The sequence below is a fragment of the Galeopterus variegatus genome, unplaced genomic scaffold, assembly GCF_000696425.1.
Source record: "Galeopterus variegatus unplaced genomic scaffold, G_variegatus-3.0.2 Scaffold6983, whole genome shotgun sequence".
NCBI lineage: Eukaryota > Metazoa > Chordata > Mammalia > Dermoptera > Cynocephalidae > Galeopterus > Galeopterus variegatus.
Genome location: NW_007733094.1, coordinates 24,083 through 46,452, shown reverse-complemented (window position 1 = coordinate 46,452; position 22,370 = coordinate 24,083). Strand labels below are relative to the sequence as shown.

Below are 22,370 nucleotides of genomic sequence, written 5' to 3'. Positions count from 1 at the left end.
TGTTCACAAACCATACATGTATGGGTTAGAGCATGGTACTGATAACACCAAGGTCCAGGGTTTGATCCCTGTACCAGCCAGCTGCCAAAACACAAACCAACCCCCCCCCCAAATACAAACCATATATCTGATAAGGGGTTAATATCCAAAATATGTAAGAAATTCAAACAACTCAGTACCAAAAAACAAAAACAACTACAAAAAACAAATAACCTGATTAAAAAATAGGCAAAGAACCTCACTAGGCATTTCCTCAGGATATACAAAAAATGCTCAAAATCACTAATCAGAGCAATGCAAATCAAAAGCACAATGAGATGATAACTTTTGACTAGGATGTGGAGAAAAGGGGCCTCTGGTACACAGTTGGAGGGAATGTAAATTGATATAGCCATTATAGAAGACAGTATGGAGGTTCCTCAAAAAATTAAAAACAGAACTACCATATTATCCAGCAATCCTTCTTCTGAATATATATGCAAAGGAAATGAAATTCATATCTCAAAGAGATATCCACATTCCCATGTTCATTGCAGCATTATTCATAATAGCCAAAATTTAGAAATGACCTAAATGCCCATGGATGGAGAATGGCTAATGAAACTGTGGTGTATACATACAATGGAATATTATTCAGTCTTAAAAAAGAAGGAAATTCTGCCATTTGCAACAACATGGATGAACTGGGAAGACATTATGCTAAGTGAAATACGCCAGACACAGAAAGACAAATACTGCATCATTTCTCTTATATGTGGGATTTAAAATAGTTAAACTCATAAAAGCACAGAGTTAGAATGGTGGTTGCCAGAGGTTGGGGAGTGGGGGGAATAGGAAATGCTAGTTAAAAGGTACAAAATTTCAATCATGCAAGATGAATAAGTTCTAGAGATTTAATGTACAGCAAGGTGACTATAGTTAACAATACTGTATTGTATACTTGAAATATGCTAAAAGGGGAAGACCTTGTATTCTCACCACACACAAGAAAAATGGTAACTGTAAGGTAATGAAAATGCTAACTAGCTTGATTTTGGTGATAATTTCACAATGTACATGTACTCATATATTGAAATACCTAGTTGTACAAGAAATATATACAATTCATATTTTCCAATTATACTCCAATAAAGTTGGGGGAAAACCACAAAATTTAAAAAATAAAAATAAAAATATCATTCCAGGCAGCAATAGAGTCTATGGTGGGAAGGGAGAAAATGAATGACATCTCAATGATAGTGGGAAAAGAGGACCTTATAGGACCTAAACCATTCAACTGGATTATCCTTTACATACAAGGGCAGTCTGTAAATCAGAGACTCAACCCAAAACTCTAAAAAATATATATGTTTCAAGGATTCTACCACTAGAACACTGTGCAAATATATTAGGGGGGAAAAAAATCCAAAAAACGACTAGTACTCTTTCTTCTGTATAAGTTATTTCTCAAAACATAAAGAAAGAAAATCCCATTCTCCACTGTACCCATTCAAATGCTCCCAAAGTAATTACAGTCTTACAGCCTTTCTCTCCAAGTGTGGAAATGAAGTTATAAGACAATATTGCTTATTCTAGGATGGCAAGAATGGATACTGATCTCTCCATTCCCTTTCCTAGCAGGTGTTTATATATTGATGGCAATGCTCACGTCTTTTTACTTACCCACCAGAGAGTCTATCGAATTTTAGGATCTTTGGAGTTGGACATAGATTAAATTACTGGCTACTACTCCCAGAAATTTCCTAATGATGAGCCTAATAAGGTCGTTAAGAAGCTATTTTGGTTCCATGGTTATAACCACATACCAAATAACTTCGCGGGTCCATTACTTCACCCCAAAATAAGGATTTTCTCATCCTTACCCTGTACCCACAATCCCTAAGATGGTAAATGACATAAACCTGTGGTTCCTAGATTTTAAATTTTGTGGACCAGCAAATAACACATGCACTTTATAAACATTATTAATAAAAATGAAAACCTATGTACTTACCACAACTTGAGAAAAAGAGTATTGCAAGTACCGTTGAAGGTTCTCATTAGCACCTGATTGCATATCTCTCCCTTCCAGCATGAGTTAATCATTATCCCAAATTGTTTTACTTATTCAGTTGTTTTATCATGTATCTATCCCTAAACAATGCATTAATTTTACATGTTTTTAAACTTTACATAAATGTCATCATCGTGCATGAACTCTAATTTGTTTTGTATATTCTTCCATGCTGCTGCCTGAAGCTTTCACTCATTTCATCACTGTATGGTATTCTACTGTATGAATATATTATATTTATTCATTCCATTCATGATGGACATTCTTTTCCCATGTTTTGTTTTGTTTCCTGTTGCAAACAATTCTGCTGGTACACATGTGTGAGAATTTCACTAGGTCTAGGATACACCAAGGAGTATGAAGGCCAGGGATTCAGGTATGCTCATCTTCAACATTACTATGCAATGCCAAACTGTTTTCCAAAAATAGTTCTACCAATGTATCCTTTTACCAGTCGTAAATGAAAGTTCCTGTTGTTTCACATCCTTAGTGACACTTTGAATTGTTAGACTTTAAAATTTTGTTGATCTGGTGGGTGGGTGTAAAATTCATTACAGTATTACCACCTTTGGCAATTGCTAATAATGTTGAACATCTTTTCACATCTATTGGCCATTCATGTTACCTCTTTTGTGAAATATCTATCCACATCTTTTGAACATCTTTCTGGTGGATTCTAATCTTTTTGGTTAATCCATAGAGTACTTTACTTTCTCTGGACAGTAATCCTTTGTCAGTCACATGCACTGCAATTTCTTTCTTTACTTTTTGATAGTACCTTTTGATGAACAGATGTTTTTAACTTAAGTGAGGCAGAATCTGTACATCTTCTTTTCAGGTTTTTTTTTTTTGTGTGTGTGTGTCTTTTTAAAGAAATCCTCCCTTACTCCAAAGTTATAAAAATATTTTCCTATATTTTATAAGTTTTAAAGTTTTATCTTTCACATTTAATCCATCTAGAATTGATTCTGTATATGGTGAGAGGGATGGATCTATTTTCACTTTTTTCCTCATATAGATAATTAATTTTCCCAAAGCTGTTTATTGACTAATATGTCATATATTGAGTTTCCATATATGGTTGGATCTGTTTCTAAGTCTCTGCTGTGTTTCCTTGGTCTCTTTGTCTATTTCAGCACCAATACCTGCTGTCTTATTTACCAGAGCATTATATTTAAAGTACAAGGTAATTGGTAAATAAAGTTTTCACCCCCATCCTTGCCTGGTTCTATTTTTTCAGGAGTGTCTTGATTCTTCGTTGCCCTTTTGCTCTCCCTGGAGTGTTAAGAATGACCTTTTCAAGAACCTTGAAAAAATTCTGTTGAGATATGGATTCAAAATGCATTGAACCTAAAAAAGCCAATTTGAAAAATGACACCTAATCTGAATAATAATGAACTTTCCTATTGTAAACAAGTCCTCTCCATTTATTTAGAATATATAATATTAGTGTTATACTCTCCTATGTATAGATATTTCACATCTCTTGTTAGATTGATACCTAAGGTACCTTATTTTCAGTAATATTTTTTGAACTGCATTTTCAAAATCATTTGTCAGTATACACAGAACCACGGTTAATGTATATCCAGTAATTTAATAATTTTAATTTATCTGTCAATTGGAAGGGGGATTTGTATAGACAATTATACTAGCTGCAAATAAAGAAAAATTAGTTTTTTCCTATACTTTTATTAATTTTTTTTTTACCTTCTTCACCAGCTAAATTTCAAGTACAATGTTGAAATAAAGTGTAGACAGTACACACCTTTTTCTTATTCCTGATTTTAATTTGACAAGGTTAAGAAAGTTCCCTTCTACATTGTCAAGAGCTTTTATCATGAATCGATGTTCAAGTTTTCAAATATGTTTTCTTTATTAGTAGGATGATGACATAGTTCTTCTTTAATTTGCTAATGTGTTAAGTGAAAATTATAGATTTTCTAATATAAAACATATCCCTGTATTCCTAGAATAACCCCAATGTGGTTATAATGTTTATCTTGCTAGATTCAGTTTGCTAATAATTTGTTTAGAATTTATGCATCTAGATTCATGAGCAAGAGTCTTGTAGTTTTTCTCTCTTGTAAAGTTCTTGTCTGCTTTTCACATACAAGTCTTATTTAGGGGATGTTTCTTTTCTGTTTCACCAATTTTAAGATGTCATCAACTACTAACTATATTCTTGACTTCAGAGAAGTCATAAAATATAGGGGGAGGAGGGGAGATTGATGGCAGTTATAAGACATGTAGCACACATCCCAAATTCAGAGATGATATAAAGTGTTTAACAATAGTAATGAGCAGCAGAGATTGTAAAACACAATCAATTAAAGATCCAACCCAGTTTCAGAGATGATACGTCAAGATGTATGACAAGAAAGAGAGTGCTTTTTAGAATTCATAAAATATGCTATTAATGTGGGACTGGAATTAACTTTTCCCTAAATAATTTGGTAGAACTTGCTTGTAAACCTACCTGGGCCTCATATTTTCTTTGTAAAAAGTCTATGTTTTTAATTAGATTGCTTCAGAGACAAAAATCACAAGAATTTTCTATTACTGAGTCATTTTTAGGAAGTAATATATTTCTAGAAATTTCTTCATTTCATTTAATTGTTTAAATTTACTGGCTTAAAGTTGTCTATAATACTATCTTTTAAATATCTGCTTGTATATTCAGTTGTGCTCCCTTTTACATTCCTAATGTTTCTCTTTTTTTCCCCTTAAGCTTGCCAAAGATTTGATAATTTTATTAGCCTTTTTGAACAATCAATATTGTCTTTCCTGGTAACTCTCAGCCGTTTTCTATTTAACTTATTCTCTTATCTTTATTATTTCCTTCCTTCTGTCTACTTTGGGTTTATCCTTTTTCTAACTTTGTTAAATGCCTAATTCATTACTTTTAAGACTTCCTTCCTGCCAAGTATCAGCACTAAAACTATTATTTTTTAGATTACATGCTGTAGTTTTTCATCAATTCTGAAAGGTTCTCAGCATTATCTTTTTAAATATTGCCTCTCTTCCATTAAACTACAATCTGTAACTGATAATTCCAATTGGTGCAGACTTTATATATCTGGGTGGGTGGGTAGTTTATGCAGATTCTCTCTGATGGTGGATTGTTTACCTTATGTATTACTGATTTTTCCACATCCTTGCTAGCATTTGCTGTTAGTGTTTTGGATTTTTGCCATTCTAATAGGTACATAATGGTATCTCATAGTGGTTTTAACTGCTTATTGACTTTTAATTATGAGCTCATATGTAATTCTTTGAGGCCTGTGTTTAAAATACTCTCCTCAAAAGAGGATTTGTGTAGATTCTTCCAGACAGCTGTTTATACTAATAACTCAAGATCATTTTAAGCTGAACTGGGGGGTGATTTTGCCCCAGAGACAGTATGAATTCTGGCCTCGATCCCACCTAAGTGTGGCTTGTGCTTAGGATTTCTCAAAGAAGACTTCACCCTCCCTCCATTCCATGTCGAATCAAGACCAAGACAGGCAAATACACCACAGTCTTCTTCTGTGGGCATGTTTTCCAGCTAATTAACTAAGAATGCTGTCCTTCAGGACTTTATGAGGAGAAATCTCCAATCCTAATTTCTATCATGAGTGGAGTAAAAAGGAGTCTTTTACTCCTTTCTCTTGTTAAAACCCAAGCTTTAGACCTTCAGGAATCAGCAAAAGCCAGTCAGGACAAATGCTGCTGGTTCCAGAGCTCATGATCTCTTTGGAGTCTCACTCTTTCAATAATTCTGTTCCTCATACTAATTCCCTTGTTGTCATTATTTATTTATGTATGTATTTATGTATTTATTTATTTATTGGTGGCTGGCTAGTATGGGGATCCAAACCCCTTGCCCTTGGTGTCACTAATTCATTATTTTACTGACAGTTCAGTCATACTATAAAAATTGATTTCTAAAACATTTTACCCAGGATTTTGATGTTCTTACTAGGAAGGTTTTCTATGAACATCTACTTTTTGCCATGTTACTAGAACTGAAAGTTCACTTATGTGTTTTCATGTTTCCTTATAATGTTTCCCTATTTCTTTTCCCTAAATTTCCCTACTACACATTAAACTTATGAAGACAAGAGCTAAGACTACCATCTTTGGTTCGTTCTTGCTTTCCAGTACAGATCTATGTACCAAGCAGGCTAAATAAAGGCCAGCTTGATAGAAGAGACCCTTCAAAAATCCTGTACTCCCCAGGGAATATTTGTCCATCTGTCAAGTGCATCTTTCCTTTGCTAAAATTTCACTCTTTTATTCTTAAATAAAATTTATATATGTTCAAAGTTACAACAACCAGAAAAAAATGGAAACAGAAGTATTTCTATGAAGGTACTGTTTTATTTTCTCTCAGAAATTATGCAAATATCATTTGGTAAATTATACTTATATTACTTTGTTATATATTTGTGAAGAATATAAAAAGTCTACCTTCCCATGCCTTAAATAAGAAAAGGGAAATTGTAGCAGGTAACTCTACAGATAAAACTCTTTTACCACTCTTCCTAAGGAAGAGATCTGATATTACTTTGTTATATATTTGTGAAGAATATAAAAAGTCTACCTTCCCATGCCTTAAATAAGAAAAGGAAAATTGTAGCAGGTAACTCTACAGATAAAACTCTTTTACCACTCTTCCTAAGGAAGAGATCTCAGTGTCTCAGATGTTCAAAACAAAGGAGGCTAAATACCAACAGAAAAAGGATGAGAAACTAATGTGGGTAATATCTAACATTATCTTCATTAAAAGAATATAAAAAAGAATTTTTTAAGGGGGGAAATATCCTTTAGTGTTCTTAATGTTCATTTTTCTGCTTTGTTAAAGAAGCAATTAATAAAGCCTGGCAAGAATAAGACAGACTTGCCTCATCTTTTTAAATATGTTTAAAACAAAGCTGAATTATTCATTCTTACTTTTCAATAAATGCTTTGGAAGCATTTCAGTTTCCCCCATAGAAGCGTAGGAACATTTGAACACAGACACTGTAACATTTTACCAGAGAGATTTAGAAAACCATTTTATTCTTATTTTCTTTAATTTGCCAAATATTATATTCTCTTTCGTTATTTCTATTTCATTATAGGCACTTCCACAGCTCTATGAAGCAGCTATCAAAATAAAGGAATTTCAGAACAGATAACAAGAATGTCTTAAGAAATAACTTCAGAAATCTAATGCAAGAGTTCAAAAAATCAGAAGAAAATTAGCATAAACTCTAATTTATACTATTTCTAGAGAAAACCTATGGCTACAAACCAATGCACAGAATTTACGGGAAAAAATTAAAGATGGGGAGAAATACAGGTCCTCTTCTAGGCAAAACAATTTTCATGAAATAAAACATACATTCAACACATTTATTATGTGTATATGGTCCCATATATGTTCAGAATTGATCCTAGAAGTCTTACCAAGAAAGGAGGAATTGCTTCGATTCATGGAGGAAAGTGAGTTCTAGCTCTCCTTTTATCTGTGAACCACTTAAATGAAAGTACTCTGTGTTAGTCACCTGAGATTATACCTGCAGTGTCTAACACTGTCACCCAGGGGAATCTGGTACATCTTCACACTAGTAAACTCTGTGTCTATTGAAGTCCCCTTTTACTTTGAAGTCATTCATGAAGTTGTGGATATACATCCAACATGTCATTTTCAGGGCTGCCAAGCATTCAAAGTGAAGGGACTTGCTTGGCAGGTATAAGAGAGTTTAATAAGGGATAAGAGGAACACAATACTAAGAACAGACATTTTAATTCAAGCCTAGAAACTGAGTAAGGAGATAAAAATTTTCATTTTAGAAGTTTCAAATTTAAACACTTAAGGAACACTGTATATTTTCTCAAAAATCACTATCATTGAAAGACGGTTTTTTAAAAATAAAAACATACAAAATAGCTTTTTACAACCAAGAATGAAAGGGTAGCTGCAAAACAAACTATAGAACCTCATGAAGCTTTGATAACAACCTCAAACATGATCTAGAGGGAATAGAGTACTACCCATTAGACAAGCTATAATATAGTCTCTAGGCTCCTTTGGCATTTTCCTTATTTAAAAGTAGAGGGGGAAAGAAAGAAAACAAGCCTAATTAACTATATATCTTTCTTTCTCGATAAACAATTTAAATATATTAAGCTCAAACAAAGTCAGCATAGAACAAATATCATCTTATTTAACAGATTTAATAGACTGTAATTGGACTTAAGTTAAAAATACTTTGAAATAAACTGATCCTTAGCCTTTGAGTAAGGAAAAAAAATCGCAAAATACACAAGTTTTAGAATAATCTGATCCATCACCATAATCTAAACATATAATAAAAGAATAACTTGATGCTCGTGGGTTTACTGAGGTGAACCAGAGTCCCCTGGCTCTTTAGAAAACAACAACAAAAAATAAAAAATAAAAAAACCCCACCAAAAACCTAAAATGGTGGGAGGAAACCATATTGCAGAAAACTTAAGACTTATTTGTCTTAATTGTTTTTAAGAAATTATAGCTTATACTAAATTGGCATGAATGAATATTCATGAAGGAAACTCAGCCAAAAAACAGGAAGTGAGAATGGATGAACTTCTGGAAATAATGGTAAGCAATCAATCACTTACTTAAAATTTTTTTTTCATTGTACATGTTAATGCGGTACAGTTTGTTGTTTCAATACATGCATATGTTGTATAATGATCTAATCAGAATAGTTAGCACATCTGTCACCTAAACATTTATCATTTCTTTGTTTTATAACATTCACGATCTTCTTTTCTGGCTATCTTGAAGTATACAATACAATATTATTAGCTATTGTCATCTTAGAGCACCAGAATTAATTCTTCCTGTCTAACTGTAACTTTGTACCAGTCAGCCAACCTTTCCCCATCCCCTCTCCCCCTCCCTTTCCCCACCTGAGGTAACCACTAATCTACTCTCTAGCTCTCTCTTCTTTTCTCTTTTTAATTTATTTTTCTTCATCGACCCATGATAATTGTATATATTTAGGGTGTACAATATGATAATTGGTTACATTCATACTGTGTGCAACGATCATATCAGGGTGTGTAGTATATCACCTCAGACACATGTCACTTCTCTATGTTAGAAACAGTGATCATCTTCACTAGCTATTCAAAGATACACAGTACTTTATCATTAACTGTAGTCTCCTTATATTACTGTAGAACCCTAGATCCCATTCTTCCTATCTCTCTAATATTTTGTATTCACTGACCATCCTCTTCCCATTCCCCCCTCTTTATCTTCCCCTCACCATTCTCTAGTAACCATTATCCTACTCTACTTCTATGAAATCAACTTTTTTAGCTTCCACATATGAGTAGAACACATGGTATTTCTCTCTCTCCGTCTGGTGTATTTCAGTTAACATAATTATCTCCAAGCTCATCCCTGTTGCTGCAAATAGCAGAATTTCATTCTTTTTTTTTTTTTTTTTTTGTCTTTTTCCGCGTCCGGCAACAGATCACAACCCTCAGTGTTGCCCCCGTACTGGACCGGGGACCGGCAACGGGATTGCAACCCTCGGTGTTGCTCCCGCGCCTCGCTCAGCCAGTGAGCGGGAACCGGTCTGTATGTGGGATCCGAACCCTCGGGCGGGAGCGCCGCCGCGCTTCCCAAGTGGCGCACTATCCAGTGCGCCACCAGGCCGGCCCAGAATTTCATTCTTTTTTACAGCTGACTAATACTCCATTGTGTACATAAATACAGCACATTTTCTTAATCTAATCATCCACAGAAGGACATTTAGGTTGATTACAACTCTTGGCTATTGTGAATAGAGACACAATAAACATGGGAGTGCAGGTGTCCCTTTGACTTGTTGACTTCCATTTCTTTGAATAAATACCCAGTAGTGGGATTGCTGGATTGTATGGTAGTGCTATACATAGTTGTCTGAGGAATCGCCATACTGTTTTCCATAGCGGCTGTACTAATTTACAGTTCTTCCAACAATGTATAAGAGTTCCCCTTTCTCCACATCCTCACCAGCATTTGCTGTTTTCTGTCCTTTTGAAAACAGTCACTCTGACTGGGGTGAAATGATATCCCATAGTGGTTTTGATATGCATTTATCTGATGATTAGGGATGTTGAACATTTTTTCATATGCTTGTTGACCATTTATATGCCTTCTTTCAAAAAAAGTCTGTTCTTTTGACCATTTTTAAATGGGATTATTTGGTGTTTTTTTACTACTGAGTTGTTTGAGCCCTTTATATATTTTGCATATTAATCTAATGTGGATGCATAATTTGTAAATATTTTCTCCTATTCTGCAGGTTGTCTTTTCACTCTGTTGATGGAAAAGTTTTCAGCTTTTCCCCATTCAGTATGATGTTAGCTGTGAATTTGTCATATATAGCCTTTATTGTATTAAGATACTTTCCTTCTATAGCTAATTTGTTGAGAGTCTTTATCATGAAGGGATGTTGAATTTTGTCAAATGCTTTTTCTGCATCTATCAAGATGATCATATGGTTGTTGTTGTTGTTTTTTTTTTCCATTTTGTTGATGTGATGTATTACATTTCTTGATTTTCATATGTTTAGCTATCCTTGCATCCCTGGGATAAATCCCACTTGATCACAGTGTATTATCTTTTTTATGTGCTGTTGGATTCAGTTTGCTAGTATCTTATCCTAGGTTTTGGCATCTGTGTTAATTAGGGATACTTGCCTGTAGTTTTCTTTTTTCGTTGTGTCCTTGCCTGGTTTTGGTATCAGGGTAATGCTGGTCTCATAGTATGAATTTGAAAGAATTCCATCTACTTCAATTTTTTGAAATAGTCTAAGAAGTATTGGTATTAGTTCTTCTTTAAATATTTGGTAGAATTCAGCAGTAAAGCCATTTGGTCCTGGGCTTTCCTTTGTTAGGAGACTTTTTATTACTGATTCTATCTCATTACTTGTTATGGGTTGTAGTAGAGAGAATTATGTCCCCCCAAAACTCACTGAAGCTTGAACTGTGTCCCCAAGTTTTATGTATTAGAAACTTGGCCCCCACTGTGACTATTACAAGGGTGAGAAATCCTATTATAGTAACTGAAAGGTGGAGCCTTGAAGAGGTGATTAGACTGTAGGGCCATGCCACAGTGAATGATTAAAAATGGTGGTCATCGGCGTGGTTCTGAGGGCTTTAAGAGGACAGTTCAGCTTTAAAAGGAACTGTTTCTCTCTGCTCTGCCTCCACCATCTTGCAATGTGAGACCCCTGGGTCACTATCACCACCACCAGATGGACTTTGTACTTCCCAGCCTCAGAAACTATAAGCAATAAATTTTGTTTTTCTTTGTAAATCACCCAGTTTCGGGTGTTTTGTTATAAACCATGGAAACAGACTAAAATATTGGTCTATTTAGGTTTTCTTCTTGGTTTGGTCTTGGCAGAGCATATATATCCAAGAAATTATTCATTTCCTCTAGGTTTTCATATTCATTGGCATAGAGCTGTTTATAATAGCATCAAAATACAAAGGACCATCAGAGACTATCTGCTGTAATGTCTCTTTTGCATGTCTGATTTTATTTGGGTCTTTTTTCTTTTTTTCTTGGTTAGTCTGGCTAATGGTTTGTTGATTTTATTTATCTTTTCAAAGAACCAGCTTTTTGTTTGATTGATTTTTTATATTGTATTTTTATTCTCAATTGCATTTATTTCTGCTCTGATTTTTATTATTTCTTTTCTTCTACTCGTTTTGGGTTGAGTTTGGTTTTGCCTTTTTAGTTCCCTGAGGTGCATTGTTAGGCTGTTTATTTGAAATCTTCCTATTTTTTTTAAGTAGGCATTTATTGCTATAAACTTTCCTGTTAATACTCCTTTGGCTGCATCCCATAGGTTTTGGTTTGTTTTGTTTCTGTCTTCCATTAGTTTCAAATTTTTAAAAAATTTCCTTCTTAATCTCTTCTTTGACCCATTTGTTGTTCAAGAGCATGTTGTTTAATTGTCACATATTTGTGATGTTTTGCAGGTTCTTCTTGTTACTGATATCTAGTTTTATTCTATTATGGTCAGAAAAAATACTTGATACGATTTCAATTTTTTTGAACTTGTTGAGGCTTATTTTGTGGATTAACATATGGTTAATCCTAAAGAATGTTCCATGGGCTGATGAAAAGAATGTATATTCTGCAGCTGTTAGATGAAATAATCTGTATATGTCTGTTAGGTCCATCTCGTCAATGATGCCATTTAAATCTGATGTTTTATTGGTGATTTTCTGTCTCAATGATCTGTCCAATGCTGAGAGTGGGTGTTAGAGTCCCCAACTGTTACTGAGTTTGTGTCTATCTCTTCCTTTAGATCTGACAATATTTACTTTATATATCTGAGTGTTCTGGTGTTGGGTGCATATATATTTATAACTATTATATCCTCTTGCTGTATTGATCCCTTCACTGTTAGTGCCCTTCTTGACTCTTAGTATAGATTTTGATTTAAAGTCTGTTTTAAGTATAGCTACTTCTGCTCACTTTTGTTTTCTGTTTGCATGAAATAACTTTTTCCATCTCTTCACTTTCAGTCTGTGTGTGTTTTTGTAGGTAAGTAGTGTTTCTTGTAGGCAGCATATGGATGGGTCATCCAATCAGCCAGTCTATATCTTTTAATTGGAGCATTTAACCCACTTACATTAAAGGTTATTGTTGATATGTGAGGTCTGACTCCTGTCATTTTGTTGGTGGTTTTCTGATTGTTTTATGTATCCTTTGTTCCTTTCTTCCTCTCTTAATGTTTTATCCTTGAGGCTTGGTGGCTTTCTGTATTGATACGGTTTGATTCCTTTCTCTTTCTAATTCACTCACTTATTAAACATATAATTGAGGCATCTAGCTCTATTTGCAAAGCTGATTGTTGGGGAGACCCAGCATGCCTATTATAACAACAGCAGCACATTATGAAATCCCCAAAGCAGTGATATTGGAATTTTGAAAATTGGGATACAGTATCACCTAAGAAAATCCAATAAAGGAGAAGAGATTTAAACTACATCTTCAAGAATGAGAAGTATTTGAATGCACAGGGAGAAAGGAAAAGGACATCTCACAGTGGAGGACCAAGATACATAATTGCACAGTCTCACTGGGGAACAATAAAGAAAGCCATCTAGCTGGGTGTATGATGAAGAGAAACACAAGATGAAATTAGAAGAATAGAGTAAAATCAGACACTGTAAGAGCCTTCTGAGTACCAGACTATGGAAGCTGCAATTTACACTCTCAACTGCTGGTTTCTACTCACTGGTTCAAATGTTGCTATTATCAGACACACTTGGAGAACTTTATAAACACACAGGTTACTGAGCCTCACCCTAGATATTGAGAGGGTAGAGTAGAATCTGTATCTAAGCAAAGCTCCCAAGTAATTCTCAGACACAGTCTGACTTAGGTGCCTCTGCTCTTGGCAACAGTAAGCTATTGCCTTTTTGATAATGAGAGTAACATAAATGCAGGCATCTAGCTAGTTTTCCAGTTACAAGCTTGAATAATAAAAATTGATATTTTCATTTACAATTTTTTATTTCTATTTATTCATATTATTTCCCTCAGAGATCTATTTCATAGGATCGTGTGTTCTTTGGGTATATACATCTATAAAAACCCTGATCCCATCATAATCTCTCACCTTAATACATAACAATAATTTTTTATTTAGTTATTTTGTTAAGAAAGATGAACCTGGTATATTGGAGAGCACAGTCCCAATGGCAGTTAGGAGGCTGTGGTACTTAGTCAATATAGGTATGAAATGACAAAGACCTAACCTAGGATGCCAATTGTAAGAATGATAACGAAGAGAGAAATCAGAGCCCTGACACTATAAACTTCTAGAAGAAATCACAGAAAATGTTCTCCACATCTTTAGGTAGACAAACATTTCTTTAATAGGAAAAAAAGTCCAAAGCTTGAAGCATAAGAAAAAACTCATAAATTGGGCCTCTTCAAAATTAAAAGCATCTGTTCTTTGAAAGAAACCATTAAGAGAAGGAAGGCATGGTAAAACTGGAAAAAAATACTCACAATACATATAGCTATTAAAAGATGATACTAAAATATATTAAAGAATTCTTAAAACTCAACAGTAATGCAAACAAACCAATTTTTTTTAAATGCACAAAAATATGAACTGACACTTCACAAAAGAAGATATATAAGTGGCCAATGAGCATATGAAATGATGCTCAACGTTATTAGTCACCAGAGAAATGCAAATTAAAACCACAGTGTGATACCACTACAAACACACTAGAATGGCCAAAACAAAGATGGTCAAGGATATAGAGCAACTAGACCACTAACGCTGCTAACAGGAATGTAAAAACGGTACAACCACCTTGGAAAACAATTTGGCCATTTCTTATAAAGTAAAACATACACTCACCATGTGACTCAGCAATTGTGCTCCTAGGTACTACCCAAAAGAAATTTAAAAAAACAATCTCCAAACAAAGCATTTTACATACAGTGGGATTATGTCAAAAGACAAGGGAGACAGAGTTAAAGTTTAGAAAATTTAAGGCTCAAAAAATGAAATGACTAAATTGGTACATACTGAAAAAAAAAAAATACTCACAATACATATAGCTATTAAAAGATGATACTAAAATATATTAAAGAATTCTTAAAACTCAAAAGTTTAGAAAATTTAAGGCTCAAAAAATGAAATGACTAAATTGGTACATACTGAAAAAAATAAATAAGCTCAAGTTATATGAGGCTAGTTCAAAAGTTCATGAAAAAGTGGAATTAAAAGATAATATGAATCTTTCCATGAACTTTTTGTAGTACCCTCATATCTACGTTCAAATTCTAGCTCTATCACATACTAACTGTATAAACTTGGGCAAGGAAACTTCTCTTACCAACTGCTCAGTTTCCTCATTTGTAAAACAAGGAGAATAATGATTTATATACTATAAAGTTCCTGTAAGAATTCCATGAGCAAATGCATATAAAAGCACTTCGAGACATAAGGAGCTTTAACTGTTATTCATTATTACTATCAGTAAGTTTTTAGAATTGTGATTGTTTCCATTCAGAAGGTGAAATACTGGTCATGAGTATTTGAGATATGGGAGATGTATCAAAGAGGTTTTCCAGACATTTGCTTATTTTTCTCCAGCAGTTTATCTTCATCATAACCAAGAGTTAATAGTTATATCTTATTTTAAACAAACCTCTGGCACCCGAAAACTGTGATACAGAATTTTAGCAGATAAACCAGAGGGAGATATTCTACTTTACAAAAAGCCAGAAGGTTTAACAAAGAAGGACATCTCATATGTAATTCACTTTACAAATATTAATTTATTCATAACTTACCCAGGAACATTTAGGTGCAAATCAAGATATAACTAACACTGTGGCTGTCTGAAATGCAAAAATTAGAGTGCTGTATGTGGGCCATACACACTAAAAGAAGTTCTAAATGAGCCTCTAGAAGATGCTGAAGTACAATCAAGGCTGAAATATCAGACTTCAACCCAAATAGACTCATTTTTTATTATTTATTTTTTTATTTCATCAGCTATCATGAGTGGTTATCATCTACCAGGCTCTGTTCTAAGCCTTTTACACATATTAACTAATTTTAAACCTTATAAAAATCCTATATACTAAATACTATAATCTTCATTTTACTAATGATTGAAACATAATAACTATATAAAAATGCATGAGTTCATGATATTAGAAAAACTCAAAAGGCAAAAAAACATATTTGCCACCACTGGAAATAAACTTTATATCATATCTTTAATATAAAAATTAGTACTTAGAAGAAAACAAATATCAATTTATCCTGCCTTTACTATAAGAACAATATTTCAACATTTATCAAACAGCTCTAAGATGATGATCTTTTCTTTATAGAAACGTTCATTAGCAAATGTAAAAAGAATGACAGAATTACAAAATCAACAGTTTTCAGCTCCTAATATTGTAACTAATTCAGTTAATGATCATCAAGAGACACAGACATGTTTAGGTAAAAAGTTGATGGTGAACTAGATATTTCAGGGCGCCAAATATATTATCTCTATGCTACTTTTAGGTAATGAGGGAGGAAAAGATGCAACTACCAATGAAGAGGATCAGACTGTCACCACCTGAACCTACTGATCAATCTCACATCACTAACACAGGGACAATCAGATAGTAAGTGAATTCTCATGAGATGCGGCATGAAGTACTATACATCCCTTATAAAGCATTATTGCCAAAAATGTTCATCCTGAGTGCAATCTAGCCTTGCATTTAACTTTCAGTTTACAGAAAATATAGAAGATTAGGAACAAATTAAACAATACTGCAAAGAAGCAATCAGATCCAACAAAAGTCAAATGCTCTATTGAACATTGGTCCAGTTTCTTGAAAAAAGTCAAAAACTCAAGAGAAAACAACAGTAAACAAGGTACAAAAGTAAAAAAGTAAACAAAAGTCTTTGATAAACAAAAACAAAACAAAAGAATCCAAAACAGTAAAACCACAGCTTCTTACCCTGGCTATGAGGACTTGCTGGAATAAAAGATGGCTGATGCAAATCTTTGGTTGGCGTTGGATAAGCTTCTTTCCCTTGGCGCTGACTCATCTTTCCTGGTGTCAGAAGTTGAGATTCGTCACTGTTTGCTACAACAGCTCAAAGAAAGAAGAGAAAAAGAATTAGTAATGAAGTTGTAGATTAATATAGTGGCACAGTTAATAACACAGAATGGAATTATGATGGAAATGGCCTAGGTGGTTATATGCATTTTACCAAGTCAATACTTTAATAAATTCACATAATTGTTTTGTTTTCATGTTGTTCTGCTATCAGTCCAAAAGGGACTGACAGGTATGCATGAGTCAAATATACAAATTATAGACATTATGAAAATAAAAATACATATCCAACTAATGGTGAAAGGCACCACAAGGTTTACTGTGCACCTTTCATTGTGCACTCTGTATATTTGCCAACAGAACAATAAGCAAGAGACAAAGTAATTTCAGAGAAGAAATATAAATGGTCAATAAACATGAAAAGATACTCAGCCTCATTAGTAATGTGAATACAAATTATTAGCAGTATAAAATAATATTTTACATTCACTAGAATTTCTATTCTAGTTTCTACTTTTCATGGAAAGTAGGTATGGTTCCTGTTTTCGAGATGGAGAAACTTGAGGTTCAGAGACTCCCTTACCTAGACAGTACATAATAAAGGCAAGATTCTAACTCAGGACCATTTGGTTTCAAAATCTGTCTCTTAAAAGTTTGCTGCCCAATAATGCATTTTAAAAAGTGCTTCAAGGCTGCTTCTCACCCATTTAGCTAAGCTACTAATACAGGAGAGCAATACCCAGTTTCAGGGAGGATGGAAAAGAGAAAATACTCTATAAATGAATAGGGCAAATCATAAGTAAGTCCTCAGTACCCTAGGATCTCCAACTCTTTTATTTTATGTTTCTGTGCTTTCAGCCTACAAAAAGTTTAGTGTCTTCTTAAGAAAGAATGATTTGGTTTTCACTCGAGGTTTTTCAGCTTGCTTCACATTCACATTTTTATCATCACATCTTTTAAATTAAATTGGGCTAACATGTTTTCCACCGTGCTAAAGTTTCAAAATTATATATTAGCTCCTTACATTTCAAAGTAAAAATACAAAGATGTTTCCACTTATCATCCCAGTAAAGATATAAAAAATTATTTTCCCCGCCAACAATAAAAAAATCTATATACAGACTTCTAAACTTATCTCCAGCTATAATATCTAGCCCTAAACTCAAACCCACATATCCAACTGCCTGCCTTATAATCATTTCTTCATTATTTAACAGGCATCTCAAATTCATCTAGAACATAATTCTTGATGCTGCTTATCCTCCAGACTTGCCCCTCCCCATCTCAGTCAGTGGCATCATCACTCCCCTTTTCCCTGACTTTCTCAGGCCAAAAACATTAGATATATTCTTTGATTTTTTTCTTTCTGTCACACCTCACATCCAATTCATCTGTGAAATCTTTAGATTTTACCTTCAAAATTTATCTGGAATCTAACTACTTCTCTCCACTTCCATAACTATCACCCTAATCTAAGTCACCATTACCTTTCCACTAGATTATTCTAGCAGATTTCTACTGGCCTACCATCTTGCTCCTTGCTGTGTAGAGTAAATTTTCTACACAGAAGCTCAAGTAATCTTTTAAAATCATAAATCAAATTTGCACCATGTAGAAATATCCTCAATGGCTTTTTATTATACTTGGAATAAAATCCATGGCCTAAAGATTTAACAGGGTCTGGCACCTGCTTATATTTCAAACCCCATTCTCTCCATCACTCTCCTGTCACTCATTTGGCTCCTGCCATAATGGCCTTCTCGGTATTTCTCAAGACATGCCATCTTGCCCTCATCCCAGGGTCTGTATGTTTCTCGTTTCTTCTACCTGGAATATTCCTACCCAGATCTTCACATTATTGGCTCCTCTCATTTGTTGCCTGTGCCAAATGTCATCTCTTCAGAAAAGCCCTTTTATTTCTTCATAGTGCTTTTTGATTATTAACTTAATTTTCATATAACACAACTTACCAATTTTTTTGTGATTAGTGACCACCCTCTACAGTTATACTCTATCATCTTACCCTACAGGATTTTCATTGTAGCTCTTGTCACTACCTGAAATTCTATCATTTGTTTATTTACTGTCAGCCTTCCTCCACTAGACCTTAAATTCCATGAGAGAAAGGAGTTTTGTCTGCCTTATATTCCCATAAATTCTCAAGTCCTGGTACACTTCCTGGCATACTGAAGGTGTTGCTTCCTGACATACTAAAGGTGTTCAATAAAATCTTTGGGGCTATACAAAGCAACTTTATACTTTTATAAAACTTCATTATCATAAAGTATATGGTGGATCCCTTAGTTACTAAATTGAAGATTCACTGGATTCCTAAAAATAATTATTGAAATTTAAAATGTACGGTACTGATGCAGAGGGAGACAAATAGACCTACAGAATATAACAGAGAGCACTCAAAAAACAGAGTCATACAAATGTGAAGCCCAAATATACAGTAGAGAAAGGGAAAAGACCACTCAACTAATGATAATAGGACAACTGGATATCCATATTGGAAAAAAAGATAGATCCCTATTTCATACCACACACAAAGGATAGTTTTATGAAGATTAAAGACATACATATAAAAAGCAAAACTTGAAAACTTTAAGAATATCAGAGAATCCCTTGATAAGCGTGGGGTAGAGAATGATTCCTTAGAAAGACACAACAAACTACTAAACAAAAACCAAAGAATTTACAAATTTTACTATATTAACATTACAATTCATTTAATCAAAATATAAAGAAACTGAAAAGAGAAAAAAAAGAGGAAAGTGACATCATCAAGATGTCAGACTAGGGGCCGGCCCGGTGGCGCACTGCTACAGTGCGCCGCTTGGGAGCACGGCAGCACTCCCGCCGAGGGTTCGGATCCCACATATAGACCGGTTCCCGCTCACTGGCTGAGCGAGGTGCGGGTGCAGCGCTGAGGGTTGCGATCCCGTTGCCGGTCCCGGTCCGGTATGGGCGCGACACTGAGGGTTGCGATCCGTTGCCGGACACGAAAAAAGACAAAAAAAAAAAAAAAAAAAGATGGCAGACTAGATGATTCCGAGCATCTGACTTTCCCACAAGTAACCAATTAACAACTATTAAAAAGCAGAGCCTGCCAACCTGGAACTGCTAGAGCTAGGAGAAAGAGGACAAGAGACCTGCAGAGTTCATGAAGGTGCTAGAGGCAATGGTGAGAGGGTTAGGGATGGCACCTATTGTTCTGAGCCAGCCTGGTACAGAGGTGGGGACTAGCTCTTACACATGGATTGAAGTTGAAGAAAGCTACAACAGCACCCTTCATGTAAACCTGCTTGGAGTATGAATGGGAGAAGAGGGCTTTGGAGCACACCATACCAGCCCACAGGCTATAAAAACCACTGCTAGGATTCCTTTGGGCCTGCATAGGAGCAGGTAGCCGCAACCAACTGGAAAAAAGATCTGCCCAGAAGCCACTGAGTTACTAGGACGCATCGTGGCTTGCCCCATGGGAAGCAATTGAAGTGCAAGAGAAAGGCTGGTCTGCCAGGGGAACATTGGGCATAGCACAGTTAGCTGGTCTCAGTGGCAATAGAACTGCAGGGGGCTCTACATGCAGGAAAGACTCCATCCTAGGCCAGAATTTCCACACAGCCAAGGCCCAGAAGTGATTAAAGATTCACACAAAAAGCGCCTTCCCCAGAGAATCAGCAGCAAACAGTAGTCTCCTCAAATGCCTAGGCATCAATGTAAAGACACAAAGATTGAGAAAGAACAAAGAAATATGTTGCCACCAAATGAAACAAAGCACCAGCAACAGATGCAGAAGAACAACAGATCTATGAAATATCTAACAGAGAATTCAGAATAATCCTCTTAAGGATGTTCAAGGAGTCACAAAATTAAATGATATCTGGAAAATAATTCAGGAGCAGAATGAGAAACTTCACAAAGGAACAGAATCAATTAAAAAAGAAAACACATAGAAATTCCAAAAATAAAGAATACATTATCTGAATTGAAAAACTCAATAGAAAGCTCCAACAGCAGACTTAATCAGAGGAAAGAATCAGTGAGCTCAAAGATAAAACACATGAAATTATCCAATCAAAGGAGCAAAGAGAAAAAAGAATAAGAAAAAATGAAACAGAAATACAACAAATATGGGACACCCTCAAGCAAAATAACCTCCACATAATTGGCATATGTGAAGGAGAGGAAAAAGGAAGCGATATAGAAAGGATATTCAAGAAGATAATGGCTGAAAATTTCTCAGGTATGCAGAAAGATGACATCATCCAGGTACAGGAAGCTCAGAAGTCACCAGACAAATTCAGTCCAAGGAGGAACACCCTACAGCACATCATAAGCAAATCATCAACAACCAAAGACAAAGAGAGGGTAGGAAAGAAGCAAGAGAAAAGAAATACATAATATTAAACAGAACCCCAATATATCCCTCAGAGGATTTATCAGTAGAAACCCTACAGGCCAGAAGAGAATGGGATGATATATTCAGAGTGCTGAAGGAAACAAACTGTTAGCCAGGAATTCTGTATCTGGAAAAACTAATCTTCAAAAGGAGAAATAAAGACTTTCCCAGACAAACAAAAGCTAAGGGAATACATCAACACTAGACCTGCATTACAAGAAATGTTAAAGAGAGCTCTTCAGTCTGAAAGAAGATGACACTAAGGAGCAGTAAGACAACATTTGAAGGTACACAATTCATTACTAAAGTTAAGTTCACAGACCTCAGAATACTCCTATGTCATAAAGGTGGTGAATAAACCACTTACATCTTTAGTATGAAAACTAAAGTACAAACCTAACAAGACACTAACATATGCAACAAGTGTCTAAGAGAAAGGTAGTATTAAAAGATGTACCTTGAAACAACAAAATGTCAAAAAGTGGGGGTTGGAGGGATGATACCAAAGCATAGAATTGGCTTTGGTTTTTTCTTATACCTTAGATACCAAAGTTAGGTTGTTATTAATCTAAAACAATTCATTATAACTATAATATGTTTTTTGTAAGCCTCATGGTAACCATAATACAAACACTTAGCAGAGACATACTAAAAATAAATAGAAAGTTAAGTGTAAAGCTAGAGAAAACTACTCACCACAAAGGGAGACCGTAAGACCAGAAAAAAGGAAAAAAGAATCAATAAAACAACCATAGATAGGAAAATGGCAGCAACAAGTCCTTATATATCAATAATAACCCTAAATGTAAACAGACTAAATGCCCCAATTAAAAGACACAGAGTGTTGGGCCGGCCTGGTGGCGCACTGGAGAGTGCGCTGCTTGGGAGCGCGGTGGCACTCCCGCCGAGGGTTCAGATCCCATGTGGAGACCGGTTCCCGCTCACTGGCTGAGCGCGGTGCGGGTACAACACCAAGGGTTGCGATCCCGTTACCAGTCAGTAAAAAAGACAAAAAAAAGGGAAAAAAAAAAATCTTGGAGGCACTCCCGCCGAGGGTTCAGATCCCATGTGGAGACCGGTTCCCGCTCACTGGCTGAGCGCGGTGCAGGCGCAACACCGAGGGTTGCGATCCCGTTGCCGGTCCCCGATACGGGCGCGACACCGAGGGCTGCGATCCCGTTACCGGTCAGTAAAAAAGACAAAAAGGAAAAAAAAAAAAGACACAGAGTGGCTGAATGGATTATAAAGCAAGAACCAACAATATGCTACCTACAAGAAACTCAGGT

General features: G+C 35.1%; 1 protein-coding gene across 1 annotated transcript in view; it reads right to left on the bottom strand.

The window, feature by feature from the left end:
• The window catches only part of OSBPL8 (oxysterol binding protein-like 8), a gene marked incomplete at its 3' end in the record, with an annotated part of 87,064 nt that extends 70,355 nt beyond the window's left edge, over positions 1-16,709 (bottom strand). Inside the window, exon 1 of the mRNA XM_008591516.1 lies at positions 16,578-16,709. Coding sequence (XP_008589738.1) covers positions 16,578-16,668 — 91 coding nt within the window. The remainder of the gene's footprint in view (positions 1-16,577) is intronic.
• Positions 16,710-22,370: the final 5,661 nt, after the last annotated feature.